This window comes from Gadus morhua, chromosome 4, assembly GCF_902167405.1.
Source record: "Gadus morhua chromosome 4, gadMor3.0, whole genome shotgun sequence".
NCBI classification, from domain to species: Eukaryota; Metazoa; Chordata; class Actinopteri; order Gadiformes; family Gadidae; genus Gadus; species Gadus morhua.
The window spans coordinates 42561997-42584274 of record NC_044051.1 but is presented as its reverse complement, the minus strand read 5'-3'; the positions used below and the strand labels follow the sequence as shown (position 1 = coordinate 42584274).

The following is a 22278-nucleotide window of genomic DNA, read 5'->3' as shown; positions in this document are numbered from 1 at the left end:
GTTTGTTTGTTTGCGTGCGTGCGTGCGTGTCTTACTGCACGTGCGCGGAGCAGCTGAGACGTGTGCGACTGCAGCTCATCACTGTAGTGCTTCATCTCCACGAAGCGCCTGGCAACAAGAAACACACTTAGCAACCAGCTAGCAACCTAGTATAACCTAGCAACCACCTCCGTGTAACCTAGCAACCACCTCCGTGTAACCTAGCAACCACCTCAGTGTAACCTAGCAACCACCTCAGTGTAACCCAGCAACCACCTCATATAACCTAGCAACCACCTCATGTAACCTAGCAACCAGCTCAGTACAACCCAGCAACCTTTTAATTATAACCACCTAGCTACAATTAGCTTCCACTAGCTATGCCTAGCTACCACTAGCTACACTTAGCTACAAAAAGCTACCATCTAGCTGCCCCTAGCTATCACTAGCCACGCTAAGCTACCTAACTACCGCTAGTTATCATTGGTAACACCTACTGAAGCACAGTTGGTAACTCTGATGGTAACACGGAGGATGACATGTTGGTATCAAAAGAAGTGACTCCAATGTGAACCCAGAGGCGGAGGAACGTACCTGTCAGGATTCCTGACCCTGAAGGTGGCGCTCAAGGCCCGCAGTCGGGAGTCGGCCTGCAAACATTGAATCAATTAAGACTCAATTAAACACATGTAATCAATTAAGACTCAATGTAGCACATTCAACCAATTAAGAGTCAATCAACACGTTCAACTAATTGCGAATAAATTAAGCACACATTTAACCAGTTTAGAGTAAATTAAACACATGAGACCAATTAAGAGCTAGTTAAAATGCTAACCCTGACGTTCTGAAAATACCAACCTCAAACAAACATCAATTAATAATCTCATTCAAGCTCGTTAAAGGTGCACATGGAGGCCGAAGATGAGGGTGAAGAAGGGTTGCTAGGGAGTTTGTATAAGAAGATGGTCGCCGTGGTTACCTTGTCCTGGAACCCGGTGTCGTACACCGCCTCCTTCCAGCCCTGCTCCTGAGAGCGACAACACACTCAGAGTGAATGGCATGTTCCTTTGTACACGTGTCAATAAAGACTTTCAATCAATCAATCAATCAATCGTTAACTAGCAACGGCTCACAGAGAGAGGCACGCCCCCTTTTGAACATCATACGACAGGTTGGACTTGAAGGGGTCGCTCGCTTTTATGGTTTGACCTTCATCAGTTCATCATGTGACCCGGGTCGTGAACTGGTGGCGCTCACCTCGGTGAGGAACTGGTACAGGAGGCTGTCGTGGGAGAGGACAGGATGTGATGTCACTCGCTGGAGGAAGTTCTCCAAGCCGACCCGTCGGCGCTCCACGAAGTCGGGGTCCATGTTGTCCGCCGACAACTTGTGCCACACAAACTCTGCCTGAAGGAAACACACACACACACACATCAACACAGACACACAACAACACACACACACACACACACACATCACACCTGAACACACACACACCTGAACACAAACTCTGCCTGAAGGAAACACACACACACACACACACATAAACACAGACACACATCAACACACACACACACACACACACACACACACACACACATCAACACACACACACACATCACACCTGAACACACACACACACCTGAACAGAAACTCTGCCTGACGAAAACACACACACACACACACACACACACACACACACACACACACACACACACACACACACACACACACACACACACACACACACACACACACACACACACCTGAACACAAATTCTGCCTGAAGAAAACACAAACACACACACACATTAACATACACACATCAACACACACACTCTGCCTGATCAAAAGAAACATACGTGAACACACACACATGAACGCAAACACAAGAACACACAAAGACTCAACAAACTGTACCTGGACAACAAACACTCAAATGCACAGAGACCTGCACCTGAACACACACACAAACACACCTGAACACACACATGAACACAAGATCTGCCTGAGCAAGACACACACACACACACACACACACACACACACACACACACACACACACACACACACACACACACACACACACACACACACACACACACACACAGGCGAGGGCCTGGGGGTCCTACCCTCTTCTCGGGCAGTGGGGAGACCACGACGGCGGGGTAGGTGACCAGCAGGTAGCTCCTGAGGATCTCAAACTCACTGTAGCGCCTCCACAGCGAGTCAGGGGCCAGCTGACGCCCGTCGGCCAGGGGCTCCACGGGCCTGACACACGGCGGGGGGACAGTTCTTAGGAAGGGGGGCCCTCATAGAGTACACCCACTGATCATAGAGTACACTCATTGATCATAGAGTACACCCACTGTTCATAGAGTACACCCACTGTTCATAGAGTACACCCACTGTTCATAGAGTACACCCACTGTTCATAGAGTACACCCACTGTTCATAGAGTACACCCACTGTTCATAGAGTACACTCACTGTTCATAGAGTACACTCACTGGTCATAGAGTACACTCACTGTTCATAGAGTACACTCACTGTTCATAGAGTACACCCACTGTTCATAGAGTACACCCACTGTTCATAGAGTACACCCACTGTTCATAGAGTACACTCACTGTTCATAGAGTACACCCACTGTTCATAGAGTGCACTCACTGTTCATAGAGTGCACTCACTGTTCATAGAGTACACCCACTGTTCATAGAGTACACTCACTGTTCATAGAGTACACTCACTGGTCATAGAGTACACTCACTGTTCATAGAGTACACTCACTGTTCATAGAGTGCACCCACTGTTCATAGAGTGCACTCACTGTTCATAGAGTACACCCACTGTTCATAGAGTAAACTAACTGTTCATAGAGTACACTCACTCTTCATAGAGTACACTCACTCTTCATAGTACATTTACTCTTTATAGAGTACACTTACTATTTAAAAAGTAAATTTACTGTTTGTAAAGTACATTTTCTGTTTCTATAGCACATTTACCCCTTAGAAAGTACATTCACTCTTTATAAAGTATATTAACTCTTGGGAAAGTATATTTACTATTTAAAGAGTACATTTACACCTTCAAAGGTACATGTACTAGTTATGATGTACATTTACTCTTTATAAAGTACATTAACACCTAATAAAGTACATTTACTTTTTATTAAGTACGCTGACTCTTTAAGTACAGAGTTCTGATTCAAATCCAAACCTTCTGTGTTTTTGCATTTTATAACCTTGCATAGTAGAACGATGAGGACACAGAGACCCCCCTAACGGAACCAGAGGCAGTGGTCCTGCCGGTCTGGGGGTGATGTCGTGATAACAGTTACCGTCTCACCGTGTCTCCACCAGGTAAACCGTGAAGGTCTCCTGCATGTTCATGGCGTTCTTCCCGTTGCGTTTCTCCGTCTCGGCGACACTGACCTCCAGTCGGCTGGACAGGCTGGACACGACCATCTGAACCCCAAAACAACCCCGCAAAAATAACACGCTTACTGTAGCGCTGGGACAGCTGACGGAGGGCCTCTGGCGCCATCTATTGGCCGACCGGAGCAATACATCCTATAATAATAATATCAGCCGGGTTGGCCTGTGATTTCGCTGTAGTGTCTAATTAATACATTGCGGGAGCAGTTCAGTCGATCCCTACTTGAAAGTATGGACGTGTAACAAAATCATCCCATAGTTACGGATCGGTCGCCCAGACACTGTGTTCCTGACAGTCATGTTTATTCCCAGTCGACCTGCCCGTTAACGGGATCAGGCCCGATCTAAAACACTCGCGAGACCCGTGTAAGTTCGCTGTACTGACCACCGTGGTGTGTTGGTGGTCTTCCAGGGGGTCTTCCATCGGATCCGAGCCCCCGGTGCGCTCGGACGGGTCTCCGCGTTCCTCCGCCATCCTTCCTGCTGTCGGTGTCGGTGAGGTGCGGCGCATGCGCAGAGGTGAGCAACATCCTCCGGTCTAAAGCGTGCAGACCGACTGCATGACATAAGGTCACCTTTTGACTTAATATTATAAAAGGGCTAACATGGCTGTTCGAACAAGGTGTAACATATAAAACCCAAGATGGAATAGTTCAGGGAACCTACAATTACCAACAGGTTTCTATTGAAATACTAAAATGTATCAAAAATCTTGATACATACATTTTAATATATATAGGAATATATATAGAATTAATAGAGATAGAGATGACATATATATATATATGTCTATTATACTTTGTAGATATATATAAACTTGTTAAATGATTCCATCCATTGTTCTGCTCAGTACTGACAGCGGTTAACTTTACTGAGCCCAGAGCGGTGGGAATAGACGAGGCCAGCAGGATCATGAATACCGTTTAATCAGAGGAAAAAGATCACACAGAATGCTTCAATCATTTGGTCATAACAACAGGCTTTATCCTCCGTGACGACACCGGTGAGATTATACGTCGGAGGCGGGGGGAGTGACAGGTCGTCATAGCGATACACTCTCCGCCCACACATCAGTCATGAGCCACAAAATCACAGTCGGGCCGTCGTACCACCGCCTCCCCCCGGGGGGCGTCGCCAGGGCGACCGGGAACAGGGACCGCCCCAGAACCTGTTCCAACCTCCCACCTTAAGAGGGCTTAGGGTCGCACGCACACACACACACACACACACACACACACACACACACACACACACACACACACACACACACACACACACACACACACACACACACACACACACACAGACACACACACACACACACACACACACACACACACACACACACACACACACACACACACACACTGTGTAAGCCACCAAGAAACCTGCATCCCAGGCTTCGGGTCGGTCCTCCTCCTGAGTATCTCTCCTCCTGTCTCTCTCCTCCTCCTCCTGTCTCTCTCTCCTCCTCCTCCTCCTGTCTCTCTCTCTCCTCCTGTCTCTCCTCCTCCTCCTGTCTCTCTCTCCTCCTCCTGTCTCTCTCTCTCTCTCTCTCTGTCTCTCTCTCTCTCTCTCTCTCTCTCCTCCTCCTGTCTCTCTCTCTCCTCCTACTCGTTCCGTAGTAACCATGGTTTCTAGGAAGCAAAACAAACAAATGGATAAAAAGGGGGAGGAGGAGCGGCGGAACGAGGTACGGAGGCCCTCAGAGGACAAACTTAAGGCTGGAGACAAACACACACACACACACACACACACACACACACACACACACACACACACACACACACACACACACACACACACACACACACACACACACACACACACACACACACACACACACACACACACACACACACGGTGCTGCCGGGCGGCTTTAGGATTTGAAGGGGGGGTTCTTCCAGAGAGGCTTGTGGTAGACCCAGGCGTCGCCCTGGAAACAAGACAAGCAGAGGGGGGGGGGGGGGGGGGTTAGCCGCTACAGCCTCTTCTGACAGCACAGCATCCGTCATACGTCTATGGGACACGCCCGCTTGGACTGTCAGAAGAGTCTAGTGTCTAGGTCCCTGGGGGCCCTCTACAGCCCAGGTCCCGGGGCCTCACCGAGGGGGGGGGGGGGGGGGTCTCACCTCGCTCTCGAAGTAGCGCGTCTTCCAGGGGGCGTCTGCGTCGGCGCGGTGCCTCTCCTCCAGCCTCTGCCGCTCCTCCAGGACCCTCTTGTGCTCCGTGGCCTTCTCCATGTCCCTCTGCCGCAGCGCCTCCGTCACGTGCTGCCACAGCCGCCTGCAGGGGCCCCCAGCACCCCGTCAGACCACAGCCCGGGCCCCGGGGCCCTCAAGGCCCCCTCAAGGCCCCCAGCACCCCGTCAGACCACAGCCCGGGCCCCTCAAGGCCCCCAGCACCCCGTCAGACCACAGCCCGGGCCCCGGGGCCCTCAAGGCCCCCTCAAGGCCCCCAGCACCCTGTCAGACCACAGCCCGGGGCCCGGGGCCCTCAAGGCCCCCAGCACCCCGTCAGACCACAGCCGGGGCCCTCAAGGCCCCCAGCACCCCGTCAGACCACAGCCGGGGCCCTCAAGGCCCCAAGCACCCCGTCAGACCACAGCCCGGGCCGCAGGGGCCCTCAAGAGCCCCAGCACCCCATCAGACCACAGCCGGGGCCTCGGGGCCCTCAAGGCCCCCTCATGACCCCCAGCACCGCGTCAGACCACAGCCCGGGCCGCAGGGGCCCTCAAGGCCCCCAGCACCCCGTCAGATCACAGCCCGGGCCCCTCAAGGCCCCCAGCACCCCGTCAGACCACAGCAATAATTTTGCCGGCATCTGAGGGGGGATACGTCATCTCCAAACTTCCGGTGGAGTTTCGGCGATGTTCGGAAGCGTTCAGAGGTGTTCTACGCATAGCTGTAGACCGTACTACACTGTCAAGTGTGGTACGGTCAAGTAGTAGACACTGGACAGAAATAGTATGCAGTAAGTATTCAGATTCAGCCTCTGACTCGCGAACTCAGTCCAACTCTCACTCGCTCGGCCCACTCTCACGTTCCCACTCTCACGTTCCCACTCTCACGTTCCCTCTCTCGCTCGGCCACTCTCACGTTCCCTCTCTCACGTTCCCACTCTCACGTTCCCACTCTCACGTTCCCACTCTCACGTTCCCACTCTCACGTTCCCACTCTCACGTTCCCACTCTCGCTCGTCCGCTCACGTTCCCACTCTCGCTCGCCCGCTCTCGCTCGCCTACCCTCTGGCTCATTCCTCTTCATGCTACCACAGACACAGTGGGCCCACTAGGGGGGGGTCCTCACCGTGACTCAGTGGGGCCCTGGCGGCCACTAGGGGGGGGGGGGTCCTCACCGTGACTCAGTGGGGCCCTGGCGGCCACTAGGGGGGGGGGGGGGTCCTCACCGTGACTCAGTGGGGCCCTGGCGGCCCCCAGGGGGGGGGGGGGGTCCTCACCGTGACTCAGTGGGGCCCTGGCGGCCACTAGGGGGGGGTCCTCACCGTGACTCAGTGGGGCCCTAGCGGGCCACTAGGGGGGGGGGGGGTCCTCACCGTGACTCAGTGGGGCCCTGGCGGCCCACTAGGGGGGGGGGGGGTCCTCACCGTGACTCAGTGGGGCCCTGGCGGCCACTAGGGGGGGGGGGGGTCCTCACCGTGACTCAGTGGGGCCCTGGCGGCCCACTAGGGGGGGGTCCTCACCGTGACTCAGTGGGGTCCTGGTGGGCCCACTAGGGGGGGGGTCCTCACCGTGACTCAGTGGGGCCCTGGTGGGCCCACTAGGGGGGGGTCCTCACCGTGACTCAGTGGGACCCTGGCGGGCCACTAGGGGGGGGGGGGGTCCTCACCGTGACTCAGTGGGGCCCTGGCGGGCCACTGGCCGGACGTGTTTCCTGCAGACGGGCAGCTTGGTGACGTCCACCAGCCGCACGGCGCCCGGGCCCTCGGCCGCCGGGTAGCTGAACTCCAGCACGCCGTTCCACTCGCCCTGCACGCGGCACGCCACCACGCCGGTGGAGCTGTGCTTCACCTCCGCCGTCACCCTGCAGCGACACACAACCACGGGGACCGGTAAGGAACACACAACCACAGGAGGAACACACACAACCACAGGGACGGTGAGGAACACACAACCACAGGAGGAACACACACAACCACAGGAGGAACACACACAACCACAGGAGGAACACACACAACCACAGGAGGAACACACACAACCACAGGAGGAACACACACAACCACAGGAGGAACACACACAACCACAGGGACCGGTGAGGACTGGAGGGGACTGGAGGGTAGTAGGGGGCACTAGTGTGTTCCAGTAAGTATTAGAGGGTACTAGAGGGTACTACAGGGCACTAGTGTGTTCCAGTTGTGTCCCAGTGGGTACTAGAGGGTACTAGAGGGTACTACAGGGTACTACAGGGCACTAGTGTGTTCCAGTTGTGTCCCAGTGGGTACTAGAGGGTACTAGATGGTACTACAGGGCACTAGTGTGTTCCAGTTGTGTTCCAGTGAGTCCTAGGGGGCACTAGTGTGTTCCAGTTGTGTCCCAGTGGGTACTAGAGGGTACTAGATGGTACTACAGGGCACTAGTGTGTTCCAGTTGTGTTCCAGTGAGTCCTAGGGGGCACTAGTGTGTTCCAGTTGTGTCCCAGTGGGTACTAGAGGGTACTAGATGGTACTACAGGGCACTAGTGTGTTCCAGTTGTGTTCCAGTGAGTCCTAGGGGGCACTAGTGTGTTCCAGTTGTGTCCCAGTGGGTACTAGAGGGTACTAGATGGTACTACAGGGTACTACAGGGCACTAGTGTGTTCCAGTTGTGTCCCAGTGGGTACTAGAGGGTACTAGATGGTACTACAGGGCACTAGTGTGTTCCAGTTGTGTCCCAGTGGGTACTAGAGGGTACTAGATGGTACTACAGGGTACTACAGGGCACTAGTGTGTTCCAGTTGTGTCCCAGTGGGTACTAGTGGACCACGTACTTGTGCAGCTTGCCCCCGTAGAAGGGCTTGGTGTGGAAGGTGATGACGGCCGAGTAGCCGCTCTTGGCGCAGGTGACGATCACCTTGCCGCCCAGCTCCACCCAGGGCACCGTCAGGATGGAGCGGGCGTAGGCACAGGGCAGCGTGAAGGTGTACTCCTCCTCGTGGTCCAGCAGGGACAGGCAGCCTGGGGCACACACACACACACAGATATAACCTGCCCTCCATCACATCACATAGGCCTCATGAGGAGACAGTCTAGTACTGGTCTGCTACTACTGGTCTGATGACGATAGTCCAGTACTAATGGTCTGCTACTACTGGTCTGATGACGATAGTCCAGTACTACTGGTCTGCTACTACTGGTCTGATGACGATAGTCCAGTACTAATGGTCTGCTACTACTGGTCTGATGACGATAGTCCAGTACTAATGGTCTGCTACTACTGGTCTGATGACAATAGTCTAGTACTAATGGTCTGCTACTACTGGTCTGATGACGATAGTGCAGTACTACTGGTCTGCTACTACTGGTCTGATGACGATAGTCCAGGACTACTGGTCTGCTACTACTGGTCTGATGACGATAGTCTAGTACTAATGGTCTGCTACTACTGGTCTGATGACGATAGTCCAGTACTAATGGTCTGCTACTACTGGTCTGATGACGATAGTCCAGTACTACTGGTCTGCTACTACTGGTCTGATGACGATAGTCCAGTACTACTGGTCTGCTACTAATGGTCTGATGACGATAGTCCAGTACTAATGGTCTGCTACTACTGGTCTGATGACGATAGTCTAGTACTACTGGTCTGCTACTACTGGTCTGATGACGATAGTCCAGTACTACTGGTCTGCTACTGCTGGTCTGATGACGATAGTCCAGTACTAATGGTCTGCTACTACTGGTCTGATGACGATAGTCCAGTACTACTGGTCTGCTACTACTGGTCTGATAACGACAGTTTAGTACTACTGATCTGCCACTACTGGTCTGATAACCAGTCTACTACTACTGATCTGATAACGATAGTCCAGTACTACTGGTCTGCTTCTACTGGTCTGCTAACGATAGTCCAGTACTACGGGTCCTTCTAGGACTGGTCTGGTACTACCAGTCCTACTAGTGTCTCCCGGTCCAACTAGTGTTTCCCGTTCCTACCAGTGGTCTCTCGGTCCTACCAGTGTCTCCCAGTCCTACCAGTGGTCTCCCGGTCCTACCAGTGGTCTCCCGGTCCTACCAGTGGTCTCCCGGTCCTACTAGTGTCTCCCGGTCCTACCAGTGGTCTCCCGGTCCTACCAGTGGTCTCCCGGTCCTACCAGTGGTCTCCCGGTCCTACTAGTGTCTCCCGGTCCTACCAGTGGTCTCCCGGTCCTACCAGTGGTCTCCCGGTCCTACCAGTGGTCTCCCAGTCCTACTAGTGTCTCCCGGTCCTACCAGTGGTCTCCCGGTCCTACCAGTGGTCTCCCGGTCCTACTAGTGGTCTCCAGGTCCTACCAGTGGTCTCCCGGTCCTACCAGTGGTCTCCCGGTCCTACCAGTGGTCTCCAGGTCCTACCAGTGGTCTCCCAGTCCTACCAGTGGTCTCCAGGTCCTACCAGTGGTCTCCCAGTCCTACCAGTGGTCTCCCAGTCCTACCAGTGGTCTCCCGGTCCTACCAGTGGTCTCCCAGTCCTACCAGTGGTCTCCCGGTACTACCAGTGGTCTCCCAGTCCTACCAGTGGTCTCCCGGTCCTGGCTCACCTTCCCCCACCATCGACACGCCGATGGACATGCCCATGAACTTGCTCTTGGTCCAGACGTGCGTGTTCACACACACGCGCTTCTCCGGGCACTCGGCGTAGAAGCCCGACACGGGCGGGTGGTGCGACACCTGCTCCGCCACGAAGCGGACCTGGTGGGTGGAGTCCGGCGGGGGGGGCGGGGCCGTGGAGGTCGGCTCCGGGGGCGTGTCCGGGGCCCGGGGGACCCTCCAGGAGCACTGGAAGGTCTCCCCGATGATGGGGTTGTAGGGCTTCTTGGCGACGGCGCCGCGCCGGCCCTCGTGGAACGAGGTGAGGTAGTACTCCACGAAGCGCACCATGCGGTCCTCGGGCGTGACGCCGTCGGCGACGGCCAGGAAGAGGTCCGGGTGGGACATGAAGTCGGCGTACATCTCCAGCAGGGAGCGCTTCTCCAGGATGAAGGTGGGGAGGACGACCTGCGGGAGGCACGAGGAGAGGGCTGCTGACTCACGCCGCGGCCGACGCCACGGCCCGCAGACGGGCGACCAGACGGGGGGGGGGGGGGGTCAGCGGTTAATCGACCGGACGTCGGGCGACGACCAAGGATTTGTCGGAAAACGGTCCGAGAAAAACCATGCATGCGAGACCTAATGTCGGAGCGTTTTCTAAATCTGAGCCACGGGCCGACCGATTGCGTCAAACGGGAACGGAAGGAGCCACCCGGGGGGGTAGGATGTCGGCCCGCTCCCCCTCTTTGACCAATCGTGTCGCTGGAGGCGGGGTCTGTAAGTAACTATGCCTTGTTTGAAGGGTAAGTAACAGGCAGCTAGTCACCTTTAGTTAAACCATCCTCTCCAGATACCAACGGTGTGTGCATAAACCACCGTACGGACTGGCAACTGTAGATCACACATCGAAATCCCCTTCTGGAAGCCTCATCCACTAACCCTTCATCTTACAAAATCTCCCTGACGAAACAGGACAACAAGACGTAACTCTGCCCCCGTTTCAGGTTTACGCCCCCGGCTCTATGCTGACTCCCCAAAGAGGTTCTGCTATAACCTAGAAGGACTGCTGGACCAGAGGGTCTGCTATAACCTAGAAGGACTGCTGGACCAGAGGGTCTGCTATAACCCAGTAGGACTGCTGGACCAGAGGGTCTGCTATAACATAGAAGGACTGCTGGACCAGAGGTCCTATAACCCAGTAGGACTGCTGGACCAGAGGTTCTATAACCCAGTAGGACTGCTGGACGAGAGGTTCTATAACCCAGTAGGACTGCTGGACCAGAGGGTCTGCTATAACATAGAAGGACTGCTGGACCAGAGGGTCTGCTATAACATAGAAGGACTGCTGGACCAGAGGGTCTGCTATAACCTAGAAGGACTGCTGGACCAGAGGGTCTGCTATAACATAGAAGGACTGCTGGACCAGAGGGTCTGCTATAACATAGAAGGACTGCTGGACCAGAAGGTCTGCTATAACATAGAAGGACTGCTGGACCAGAGGTTCTATAACCCAGTAGGACTGCTGGACGAGAGGTTCTATAACCCAGTAGGACTGCTGGACCAGAGGGTCTATAACCCAGTAGGACTGCTGGACCAGAGGTTCTATAACCCAGTAGGACTGCTGGACCAGAGGTTCTACTATAACCCAGTAGGACTGCTGGACCAGAGGGTCTGCTATAACATAGAAGGACTGCTGGACCAGAGGGTCTATAACCCAGTAGGACTGCTGGACCAGAGGGTCTGCTATAACCCAGTAGGACTGCTGGACCAGAGGGTCTGCTATAACATAGAAGGACTGCTGGACCAGAGGGTCTGCTATAACATAGAAGGACTGCTGGACCAGAGGGTCTATAACCCAGTAGGACTGCTGGACCAGAGGTTCTATAACCCAGTAGGACCGCTGGACCAGAGGTTCTATAACCCAGTAGGACCGCTGGACCAGAGGTGCTATAACCCAGTAGGACTGCTGGACCAGAGGGTCTGCTATAACATAGAAGGACTGCTGGACCAGAGGGTCTATAACCCAGTAGGACTGCTGGACCAGAGGTTCTATAACCCAGTAGGACCGCTGGACCAGAGGTTCTATAACCCAGTAGGACCGCTGGACCAGAGGTTCTATAACCCAGTAGGACTGCTGGACCAGAGGTGCTATAACCCAGTAGGACTGCTGGACCAGAGGTTCTATAACCCAGTAGGACTGCTGGACCAGAGGTTCTATAACCCAGTAGGACTGCTGGACCAGAGGTTCTATAACCCAGTAGGACTGCTGGACCAGAGGTTCTGCTGTACCCCAGTAGGACTGCTGGACCAGAGGTTCTATAACCCAGTAGGACTGCTGGACCAGAGGTTCTATAACCCAGTAGGACTGCTGGACCAGAGGTTCTATAACCCAGTAGGACTGCTGGACCAGAGGTTCTGCTGTACCCCAGTAGGACTGCTGGACCAGAGGTTCTATAACCCAGTAGGACTGCTGGACCAGAGGTTCTATAACCCAGTAGGACTGCTGGACCAGAGGTTCTGCTGTACCCCAGTAGGACTGCTGGACCAGAGGTTCTATAACCCAGTAGGACTGCTGGACCAGAGGTCCTATAACCCGGTAGGACTGCTGGGTGCTGGGCGCAGCTGACTGCTGGTGCAGTGCCCTGCCAGGCCTCCAGGGGGACCTACCCGTGTCAGGTCCATGCCCAGCTTGAGCTGGGACAGGAGGTGTAGGATGACACTGCGCTCCTCCTCAACAGCACCCAGCTCCTCCTCTCGCTCCACGAAGGAGTCCTCCACCTCCTCCTCTGCATCCACCTCCTCCAGCTCCTGGTGGGGGGGGGGGAGTTAGTGTTGGTGTGTGAAGGTGTTCAGTGTTTGTGTAGGTATGTATGTTTAGGTGTGTAGGGGTGTGTGTGTGACCACGTGTTAAGGTGTGTGAGCGTGCTGGGGTTCGTGAGTGTGTGCGAGCGTGGAGGTATGTGTGAGTGTTTGTGTATGTGTGCGGGCGTGTGCGAGCGTGTGTACATTAGAGGTGAAGGAGAAACCGGGCAAGGTCATGAATTATTGGTCGGTCAGGAGAAGAGGTGTGTTCAGTTTCTAGAGAGCAACGCAACCTAAGAACACCACAACTAGGACTCAACGCATGTCCACTTTACTTCTGAACCCGCTCAAACACATTTTTTGCTTTTTAATATAGTTTTTGAATGTCTGTTGGTGTTTATCTGTGGTTTACTTGTCATGCATTTATGAATAGGGCCGGTGAAGCAACAGGGAGAAGTGTTGGGTTTGCCGATATTTCATATTTTGGGTAAATTTTGGGTAACTGTAAAAGAGGAGAGGCGATATAACCCTTCAGCCTTCTCCGTACCGGTCAAAGTTCAGCCACGTCTTTAACGTGGGTCAGTGAATTTGTTTGTGTTTATCTCGCACTGGAATGCGAGCACGCAGATGTGACTCTTTGTCTCAATCGTGTAACATGTCCGAGGTACGAGCGAGCCGATCACACACCCCGGACCTTCCCTCCAGAGACATCAGGAGGACGTTAGGACACCAGAGAGGGCCAGCCGGCTCATCTGGAGCCTGCCTGTCAAACTGGGACTGTACACCGGAGGACAAACACCGTTGTCGGCCGCAGCTAGGGCCGAACGATTCATCTAATTCAAACCGACATCGCCATGTCATAGAACGCGATATGACTATCACAAAGGCTATGAAAAAACCCAGAACCGACTCTTACTTTTAGTGACTGGAGATCAGTACGGTTCGTAATTATTTTTTCTTTTAGAATACAATAGTTAAATAAAGATGACATAATATCCATTCATGCATAAATTCAGCTCAACAAATATGCCTGGCCTAAATGGAAGGGACGTTTATAAGTTGACTGCTTCCAATGTTGTTTTGGTCCTACTACCGATTGATTTATTGCTTGTTAAGTGAATCATACAGAACATAAAAAAATTTATAATAATATTCGCATACTAGAATCGCAATATTGGTCGAAATTATCAGTAATCGATTATTTCCCCGAGCCACAAGCAGAGCGCTGAGTTGGTCCCACGACGACGCCCTCGTGAACGAGCTGAAGCACTATCAACGCTCCAGCCAATCAGAGGTGATCTAACGCAAACCAATGTACGAGCGGGCTCTTTTTTGAGAGGCCAATGGAGTGTGTGTGAGTGTGAGTGTGAGCGTGCGTCGTCCCCGGCCTTAGTCCCAGGAGCAGGGGAGTTTCCTGAGGCGCTTACCCCAGAGAAGCTGCAGGACTCTGGGGTGCTGAGCTCCAGCCGGCCCTCCCCCTGGAGGCCGTCGTTGGTGGAGAAGCCGCCTAGCGAGCCGCCGCTGCCGCCGTTCTTCAGGATGTCGGCCATCTTGGGCTCCAGCCACTCCACGTTGGGCCCTGGGGGGGAGGAGGGGGGAGACTGTCAGACCGGAGACCCTCAGCACACACACACACACACACACACACACACACACACACACACACACACACACACACACACACACACACACACACACACACACACACACACACACACACACACACCAGCGCTCACCCAGACCGCGCCTCCAGCACCCTGCAGCTTGGCCAGACTGAGCGTCCCTAGAGACCCACTCCCTCCACCACACACACCCCCCCCCCCCCCCCCCCCCACGCCCCCTCGAGCCCAGCCCTCCCATTGGCTGCGCGTTGGGAACGGGGCGAGTGATTGGAGGAGGCAGGGGGGGTTTCAGGACGCAGCCCGCGACCGGTGAAATATACATGAGGAGTAAGAGGAGCTGGTGTTGAGGAGAAGTAGGCCGCCTCCTCCTCCTTAGGTCCTCCTCAACTCCCCCCGTCTCTCTCCTGTCCCTCCCCCCGTCTCCTCCTTGTTCATCTGCCTCCTTATCCCCTCCCTCCTTATCCTCTACCTCCAGCTCTACCCTTTCACCCTCCCTCCTCTCCCCTCCCTCCCTCCTCCCTCCTCCCGGAGGTGTAGAGGGAGCTAGCCTGTGGGAGCTAGCCTGTGGGAGCTAGCCTGTGGGAGCGCGCGGCGCGGCCCCTACAGGTGGACATCTACACCTGTCCAGGTCTGGTTACCGCGGGGACGGCGTCAACACAGATCAATAATGCAGCATAGTTCCATCGAGAGCGTAAAGCGCTACGAGGACAACGAGGACACCCAAGGCTAGCTCGGCCAGCTAGCACGCCCAGCTAGCATCCAGGGCTGGCAAGCCGGGCTAGCAAGCCGGGCTAGAGAGCTAGGCTAGCATGCAGAGCTAGTATGGCAGACTATCATGCCGTGCTAGCATACAGAGATACCATGCCGGGCTAGCGTCTTAAGCTAGCATTCAGAGATACCATGCCGGGCTAGCGTCTTAAGCTAGCATCCAGAGATACCATGCCGGGCTAGTGTCTTAAGCTAGCATCCAGAGATACCAAGCCGGGCTAGCGTCTTAAGCTAGCATCCAGAGATACCATGCCGGGCTAGCGTCTTAAGCTAGCATCCAGCGATACCATGCCGGGCTAGCGTCTTAAGCTAGCATCCAGAGATACCATGCCGGGCTAGCATCTTAAGCTAGCACGCCGAGCCCCGACGCTGCGGCGCTCTGTGAAGCCCGAGGGCCGGCCCAGGACCCGTGGTACGGACCTGCCATGGCTGAGTGGTGACGCGCCAGCTGCTGGAGCTGCAGGATGTGCAGGCAGTCGTGCAGGCAGGTCATGGTGGCCATGGAGGTGGCCTTCAGCATCAGCAGGTCCTGGTCCAGGGGCGAGCAGCCCGGGACCGGGGGCAGGCCCTCGATGGTCTGGATCAGGTCCTTATGCTGGTCCTGGGCCTGCACCATCATCTGGGACACATCACACACGTTACACACGTTACACACGTCACACACACACACACACACACACACACACACACACACACGCACACACACACAGGAGCCAGCACATCATTAGCATCCAGAGCTAAAGCACACACACACATTAACCCAGACAACATTCTTCTGAGAATTTCCAGCAAACTTTCCCTTTAGAAGCAGTGTTTAACATCTGCTTCAGAATGCTATTTTTTTTTTATTGATTGAAGAATTTGTTGTACTCCAGCTCCATCGAGGCTGTGATGGGTCTAAGCAGAACAAAGCATCAACGTTTTAACTTTAGTACTCTATTTGAGTGGAACAACTTAGCAGGTGTCCATATATATAGGGTTAGCCTAATTGAACTAGTTTAAAAAGAGAAAACATTTCGACTAAAAGTATTGACTAAAAGTTGAATAAAATGTAAGGACTTTTCGTCGACTAAAACTCGACTAATACTACAAAGGAAAACAATGACTAAAATGTGACTAAATCGAATTTTTCGTCAAAAGACTAAGACTAAATCTAAAATAGCTGACAAAATGAACACTGCATCGAGGCTGCGATGGGTCTAAGCAGAACCCTAGGTCATGATGCGTACCTCACCTAGGATATGTACATTATGCATTAAGCATCGCGCCCACAGCTCTCAGTAAACACTTGGTTCAGTCTCAGGTAATCCTCAAGCCTGGGTGAAGGGCCGTACAGACGATCCAGTATCTAGCGCTGGAACGCTGTAGCCATACCCTGTAGCGCCACCTGATGGCCACTGCAGTACGCGGCCCCTCTCTCCCCCCGTCTACCTCGCTCCCCTCTCATCCCCTTACCCCCTAGTTAGAAGATTGAATTATTCAATATTTTAAAATGTGTAGGCCGCCTCCCCCCCCCCCCCCCTCACCTGGCGGGCGTCCAGCAGGTGGTCGGGGAGCAGCGACCTGCGGCTGGAGTAGAGCGAGGAGCCCTTGTGGGCCTGGGTCAGGCTGAAGTAGGAGGACGACGCCCCGGTCTGGCTGGCCCGGCGCTGGGCCAGGGGCGAGCTGCCGCTGCCCTGGGACACCGTGGAGAAACTACGGGACTTAGAGGGGGCCTGGCTCTGGGGGGGGGGGGGGGGGGGGGGGGGGAGAGTGAGGGGGAGAGGGAGGGGGGAGAGGGGAAGGGTGAGAGAGGGAGGTGGAGAGGGAGGGGGGAGAGGTGGAGGGGGGAGAGATAGAGGGGGGGAGAGATTAGCAATACAATAGCAGCGCTGCATCCATTTGGCCCCGCCCCCTAGCTCGCTGTCCGTCACTCCGGAGCAACGCTCCAGCTCAACGACTGAAGGCTGAACCAGCAGGTGTGTTGTGTCTCACCTTGCCCAAGGCCTCGGTGTGGTGCTGCGTGCAGATCTGGAGACGGCTCACCCAGTGCTGTCGCTCCTTAGCGTCCGTAGCTACAACACACACACACACACAGGGCCGTAGCTGTTAGCATCCGTAGCTACAACACACATACACACAGGGTCATCGCTGTTAGCATGCGTAGCTAGAACACACACACACACACACACACACACACACACACACACACACACACACACACACACACACACACACACACACACACACACACACACACACACACACACACACACACACACACGCACACACAGTGTTGTTGCTGTTAGCGTGCGTAGCTCGAACACACACACACACACAGTGTTGTTGCCGTTAGCGTGCGGAGCTCGAACACACACACACACACACACACACACACACACAGTGTTGTCGCTCCTTAGCATCCATAGCTAGAACACACACACACACACACACACACACACACACACACACACACACACACACACACACACACACACACACACACACACACACACACACACACACACACACACACACACACACACACACACGAGTATTGATGGCTCCGTGAGTGCGCTGGGAGGCGACGATGATAACACGAGGATCAATATGGGGATGTGAAGGTGCTCCATGTTCCAACACACGGTCCTCATCCCGGGACGGAGCAGTGACACATGAGCTGTGTTCGAAATCGTTCCCCACTCACTCACTATTCCCCATATAGTGTTCATGATATAGTGCACTATATAGGGAACGAACAAACGAGAATTCGGACACTACGCTGAACATTTCAGCAGTTAATGCGCCGGGTATTTGTGTGACGCAGACAGACGCGCCCACACTACGCTGAACATTTCTACAAAAACACACACTATATAGGGCAAGCACCCTATATAGTGCACTATATCCGTCATAGGGAACGATTTCGAACACAGCTATCTACGCGGCGGAGGTCACAACCCCGCCCGAGGCCGCGAGGTCAGAGGTCATTCACGGTTGGAGGTAGAGCAGTAGCGACGCATCGATGACGTTGACGCGTCGACGTCAAAAATTCGTCGACGATTTTCGACGGAGATATGGACGAAAGTCACAATAAAGGAAAATGTCCGCGCACGAAATCATCAAAGGTATGGAAATACTTCAAGTTAAGTCCTAAACGGAAAGGTGTTGTGATTTGCACTCTTTGCCAAATGGAGTTGTCATATCACAAGAGCACGACAGCAATGTTGCAGCATCTCAAACGAGAAAGTATCTTGTGCGCATGGGAGAGTATCTCGTGCGCATGAGAAAGTATCTCGTGGCCCGAGAAAGTATCTCATGAGCATGGGGAAATATCGTGCGCATATCACTGGCAGTGTGTGTGTGTGTGTGTGTGTGTGTGTGTGTGAGTGTCGTCAGCGAGCAGGTGGACGAGCGAGGAGAGCGAGCGATAGCGTGCGTGTCAGTCTAGTGAAGTCAGGAACGAGTCCGGTTGTGTTTAAGAATAAAGTACCCAGCCTGTCAAGAATCGGTGGCCGCTTCATTCCATCATATTCTGACCTCTAAGCAGACTCACTGTCGGTCAAAGTGAAGGGTCATGCCCCCGAGAGAGCATCGAACCAGGAGGGAACGTATCACCTCTGCTACTCTCTTGCGCTCCGCCTCCTCCTGGAGGCGGAGCGCAAGAGAGTATGCGCACACATTTTTTTCATGTCCCTTTACGGGTTCCGTAGTAAATAAAGCATATTATTAAGATATTTTTGGTATTTATTTGAAATACATTATGGTTTTATTAATCGAGCAACAGAAAAATAGATAATCGTCCAATTAGTCATTAGATTAGTCGACTAATCGATAAAACAATCGCCCGATTAATCGTTTGATAAATAATCGTTTACCCCCAGCCTTAGTTGGAGGGTGCTGCTGCTGGCTCCTCATGGCCCGGGTGTAGTACGTTGTTCAGAGACAGAGCCACTGAGCCGTTATCTGACGGGAAGGAAAGTGATATCTGATACTAATGTCTGAGGCTGCAGCAAGGAGAGCCCCTTCTCCTATCGACCCTGTCTGTAATCTCTGGGTGATGTACACTAGAGTCTACATACACTAGAGTCTACGTACAGTAGAGTCTACCTACACTAGAGTCTACGTACACTAGAGTCTACGTACAGTAGAGTCTACCTACACTAGAGTCTACCTACACTAGAGTCTACCTACACTAGAGTCTACCTACACTAGAGTCTACGTACACTAGAGTCTACCTACACTAGAGTCTACCTACACTAGAGTCTACGTACAGTAGAGTCTACCTATACTAGAGTCTACGTACACTAGAGTCTACGTACAGTAGTCTACGTACACTAGAGTCTACCTACACTAGAGTCTACCTACACTAGAGTCTACCTACACTAGAGTCTACCTACAGTAGAGTCTACCTACACTAGAGTCTACCTACACTAGAGTCTACCTACACTAGAGTCTACGTACAGTAGAGTCTACGTACAGTAGAGTCTACCTACACTAGAGTCTACGTACAGTAGAGTCTACCTATACTAGAGTCTACGTACACTAGAGTCTACGTACAGTAGTCTACGTACACTAGAGTCTACCTACACTAGAGTCTACCTACACTAGAGTCTACCTACACTAGAGTCTACCTACACTAGAGTCTACCTACACTAGAGTCTACGTACAGTAGAGTCTACCTACACTAGAGTCTACCTACACTAGAGTCTACCTACACTAGAGTCTACGTACAGTAGAGTCTACGTACACTAGAGTCTACGTACAGTAGAGTCTACGTACAATAGAGTCTACGTACAGTAGAGTCTACGTACAGTAGAGTCTACGTACAGTAGAGCTGGGGCATGGTGAGTTTTATTAAACCAGCAGTTTTATAACCATATGTACAACGGGTTAGCCGGTCACCACGGTAAAGGTGTGCGTAGCAACCTGTTGCCACGGTAACGTGTAGGTAGCAACCTGTTACCGCGGTTACGGTGTGCATAGGAACCGGTCACCGCGGTAACGATGTGCGTGGGAATCTGTAACCGCGGTAACGGTGTCCGTAGTGACCGGTCGCCGCGGTAACGGTGTGCGTGGGGACCGGTCGCCGCGGTAACGGTGTGCGTGGTGACGGTGCGCGGTCACCCACCCCTGAGCTTGTACTGCTCGCCGCTGATGGCGTTGACGGTGAAGGTGTGGGAGTCCTCGTCGCTCGGGGAGATGACGGCGCCGGCCAGGGGCAGAGTCCCCCGCGGCTTCTGGGGCCGCGACTGCTCGTTGACGAAGTACTCCAGCATCCCCGCCTCGTTGTTGAGCACGAAGAACCTGGAGACAGGGAGTCGGTGGTCATAACCGTGTCAGTAAAGCCTAATGACCCATCAGTCACACAGCATTGTATTGACAACACAGTTGATTAGCAAGCAGTCATTCTCTCTTTCTCTCACACACACACCCACACCCACACACACACACACTTACCGGTACTGCCATCCGGTCACCAGGTTGGTGTACTTCATCAAGTACCCGTTGATATTCTCCATGTGGTCACTGAAAGAGGAACGACAGAAACTAAGTCAAAGTGACCTCCTTACTTTGTTCAACGTGTGGCAGACCTCTTCAGTACACCACTGTGTCATGTAACTGGGCAGACCACTTTAGTGTAAAACAATGTCAAGCAGACCACTTCAGCATACAGTAGCGTGCACTGTAATGTCCAGGAGTCCACTTTAGTATACACTAACGAACGTGTACTGTCACGTCTAGCAGAGCACTGGAGTGTACTGTAACGTGTAGCAGACCACTCTAGTATACTACTCTAACGTGTGGTGTAACGTGTAGCGTGACGTGTGGCCCACCTGTACTGCAGTGTAACGTGTGGTGTGACGTGTGGCCCACCTGTACTGCAGTGTAACGTGTAGTGTGACGTGTGGCCCACCTGTACTGCCATCCCTTGGTGCTGGCCCTCCCGGAGCTCGGCGTGCGGCTCTGGGGGAAAGCCTCCAGCCGGGCCTCGCTCTCCGGGACCCGCAGCGCCGCGGCGCTCTCCACTTGCGTAGTCATAGCTAAGGTAGGCTAACACTAACGCTAACGAACCAATGTCACTACAGTAGGGGGGGGGGGGGGGGGGCTAGGCTAGGCTAGAAGCCTCCCAGGCCAACCGACTACTGCTCGTATTTAACTCGTCTTGGTTAACGGAAGTGAAACGAAGCGTCCGTCCGGTGTCTCGACGCGCGGGCCATGTCACGGCGGGCGTTTAGCCCGTTAATATTCCCCGTTACCGAGCAGACGACCGACGGTTTAACTTTTTCTCCTGCTGAGCTACGAGTAGCATAGCTGGCCAGTATTTACAGCGGCTTGACAGGGAGCCGGTCACGTGATCTCTGGAGCGACTTCCTGGTTATCAAAACATCGGGGCGTGGCTTTAGGGTTGGTCTGCTGCATGCTGCATGCAGGGGTGTGTCCGAGTTTAAAAATATAATCTGGATCAAATTGATATGTTTGAAATCCCATGCTTTGCTATCCAGGATCACCTGATCCTTCTTACTTCTATGCCACTTTGGATTGGATCACTGTGATCCAAATACAAAATTTTAGGATTACCAAATCCTGTTTACCAGAGCCTTAAATAGAACCAACAGTGTAGCCTACTGGCTGGGCAAAGAACACAGGTTGGCAAAATACCGGTGGCCACAAATAGCCATTCTTTGTTTTAATTTTAAGAAACCTTATTTTGTTCTACTGTTAAGTAACAAAACAAATCATTTACAGGACAGATACTATCTATTTCCACCTCTGCCTTTAGGAGTTGTATCTCCAGATGCACTTTTGTGTGCTGCATTGGGTAAACAAGATTTGTTCTTGACTCAGTTGAATTTGTACTTCTGCTCTTTTTGGTTTCCTGTTTCAGAAGCAACTCGTAGCTGTCACCATCCTGGTTTGTAGCTGAGGAACGTTTGAGTTTTTTTATTTGTCGGAACGATTTGG

General features: G+C 53.3%; 3 protein-coding genes across 3 annotated transcripts in view; all 3 read right to left on the bottom strand.

Annotated features, from left to right (window-relative positions):
• Positions 1-4971, bottom strand: part of LOC115542989 (sorting nexin-4) — an 11261-nt gene extending 6290 nt beyond the window's left edge. Inside the window, exons 1-7 of the mRNA XM_030355520.1 lie at positions 3807-4971; positions 3333-3451; positions 2115-2253; positions 1240-1389; positions 962-1009; positions 574-629; positions 36-108 (exon numbers count right to left, since the gene is read on the bottom strand). Coding sequence (XP_030211380.1) covers positions 36-108; positions 574-629; positions 962-1009; positions 1240-1389; positions 2115-2253; positions 3333-3451; positions 3807-3932 — 711 coding nt within the window. The 5' untranslated portion in view covers positions 3933-4971. The remainder of the gene's footprint in view (positions 1-35; positions 109-573; positions 630-961; positions 1010-1239; positions 1390-2114; positions 2254-3332; positions 3452-3806) is intronic.
• The window catches only part of LOC115542969 (NLR family CARD domain-containing protein 3-like), a 397473-nt gene that overhangs the window by 52773 nt on the left and 322422 nt on the right, over positions 1-22278 (bottom strand). The window lies entirely within an intron of this gene.
• Positions 4980-21700, bottom strand: osbpl11 (oxysterol binding protein-like 11). Its single transcript, XM_030355499.1, has 13 exons — positions 21230-21700; positions 20773-20841; positions 20444-20619; positions 17308-17387; positions 16860-17054; positions 15754-15952; positions 14371-14522; positions 12809-12949; positions 10153-10609; positions 8407-8593; positions 7270-7464; positions 5554-5707; positions 4980-5357 (listed from the first exon to the last, which is right to left on the bottom strand). The coding sequence occupies exons 1-13, from the start codon at positions 21352-21354 to the stop codon at positions 5301-5303; spliced, it is 2187 nt and encodes a 728-aa protein (XP_030211359.1). The 5' UTR covers positions 21355-21700; the 3' UTR covers positions 4980-5300.

Excerpts from the sequence above, each read along its gene's own strand:
- osbpl11 (XM_030355499.1), bottom strand. The coding sequence starts at position 21,354 with ATGACTACGCAAGTGGAGAGCGCCGCGGCGCTGCGGGTCCCGGAGAGC. Across the intron at positions 20,842-21,229 it reads ACCAAGGGATGGCAGTACAG|TGACCACATGGAGAATATCA; the intron begins GTGGGCCACACG and ends TTCCTCTTTCAG. Across the intron at positions 17,388-20,443 it reads CGAGCAGTACAAGCTCAGGG|CTACGGACGCTAAGGAGCGA; the intron begins GTGGGTGACCGC and ends TGTGTGTTGTAG.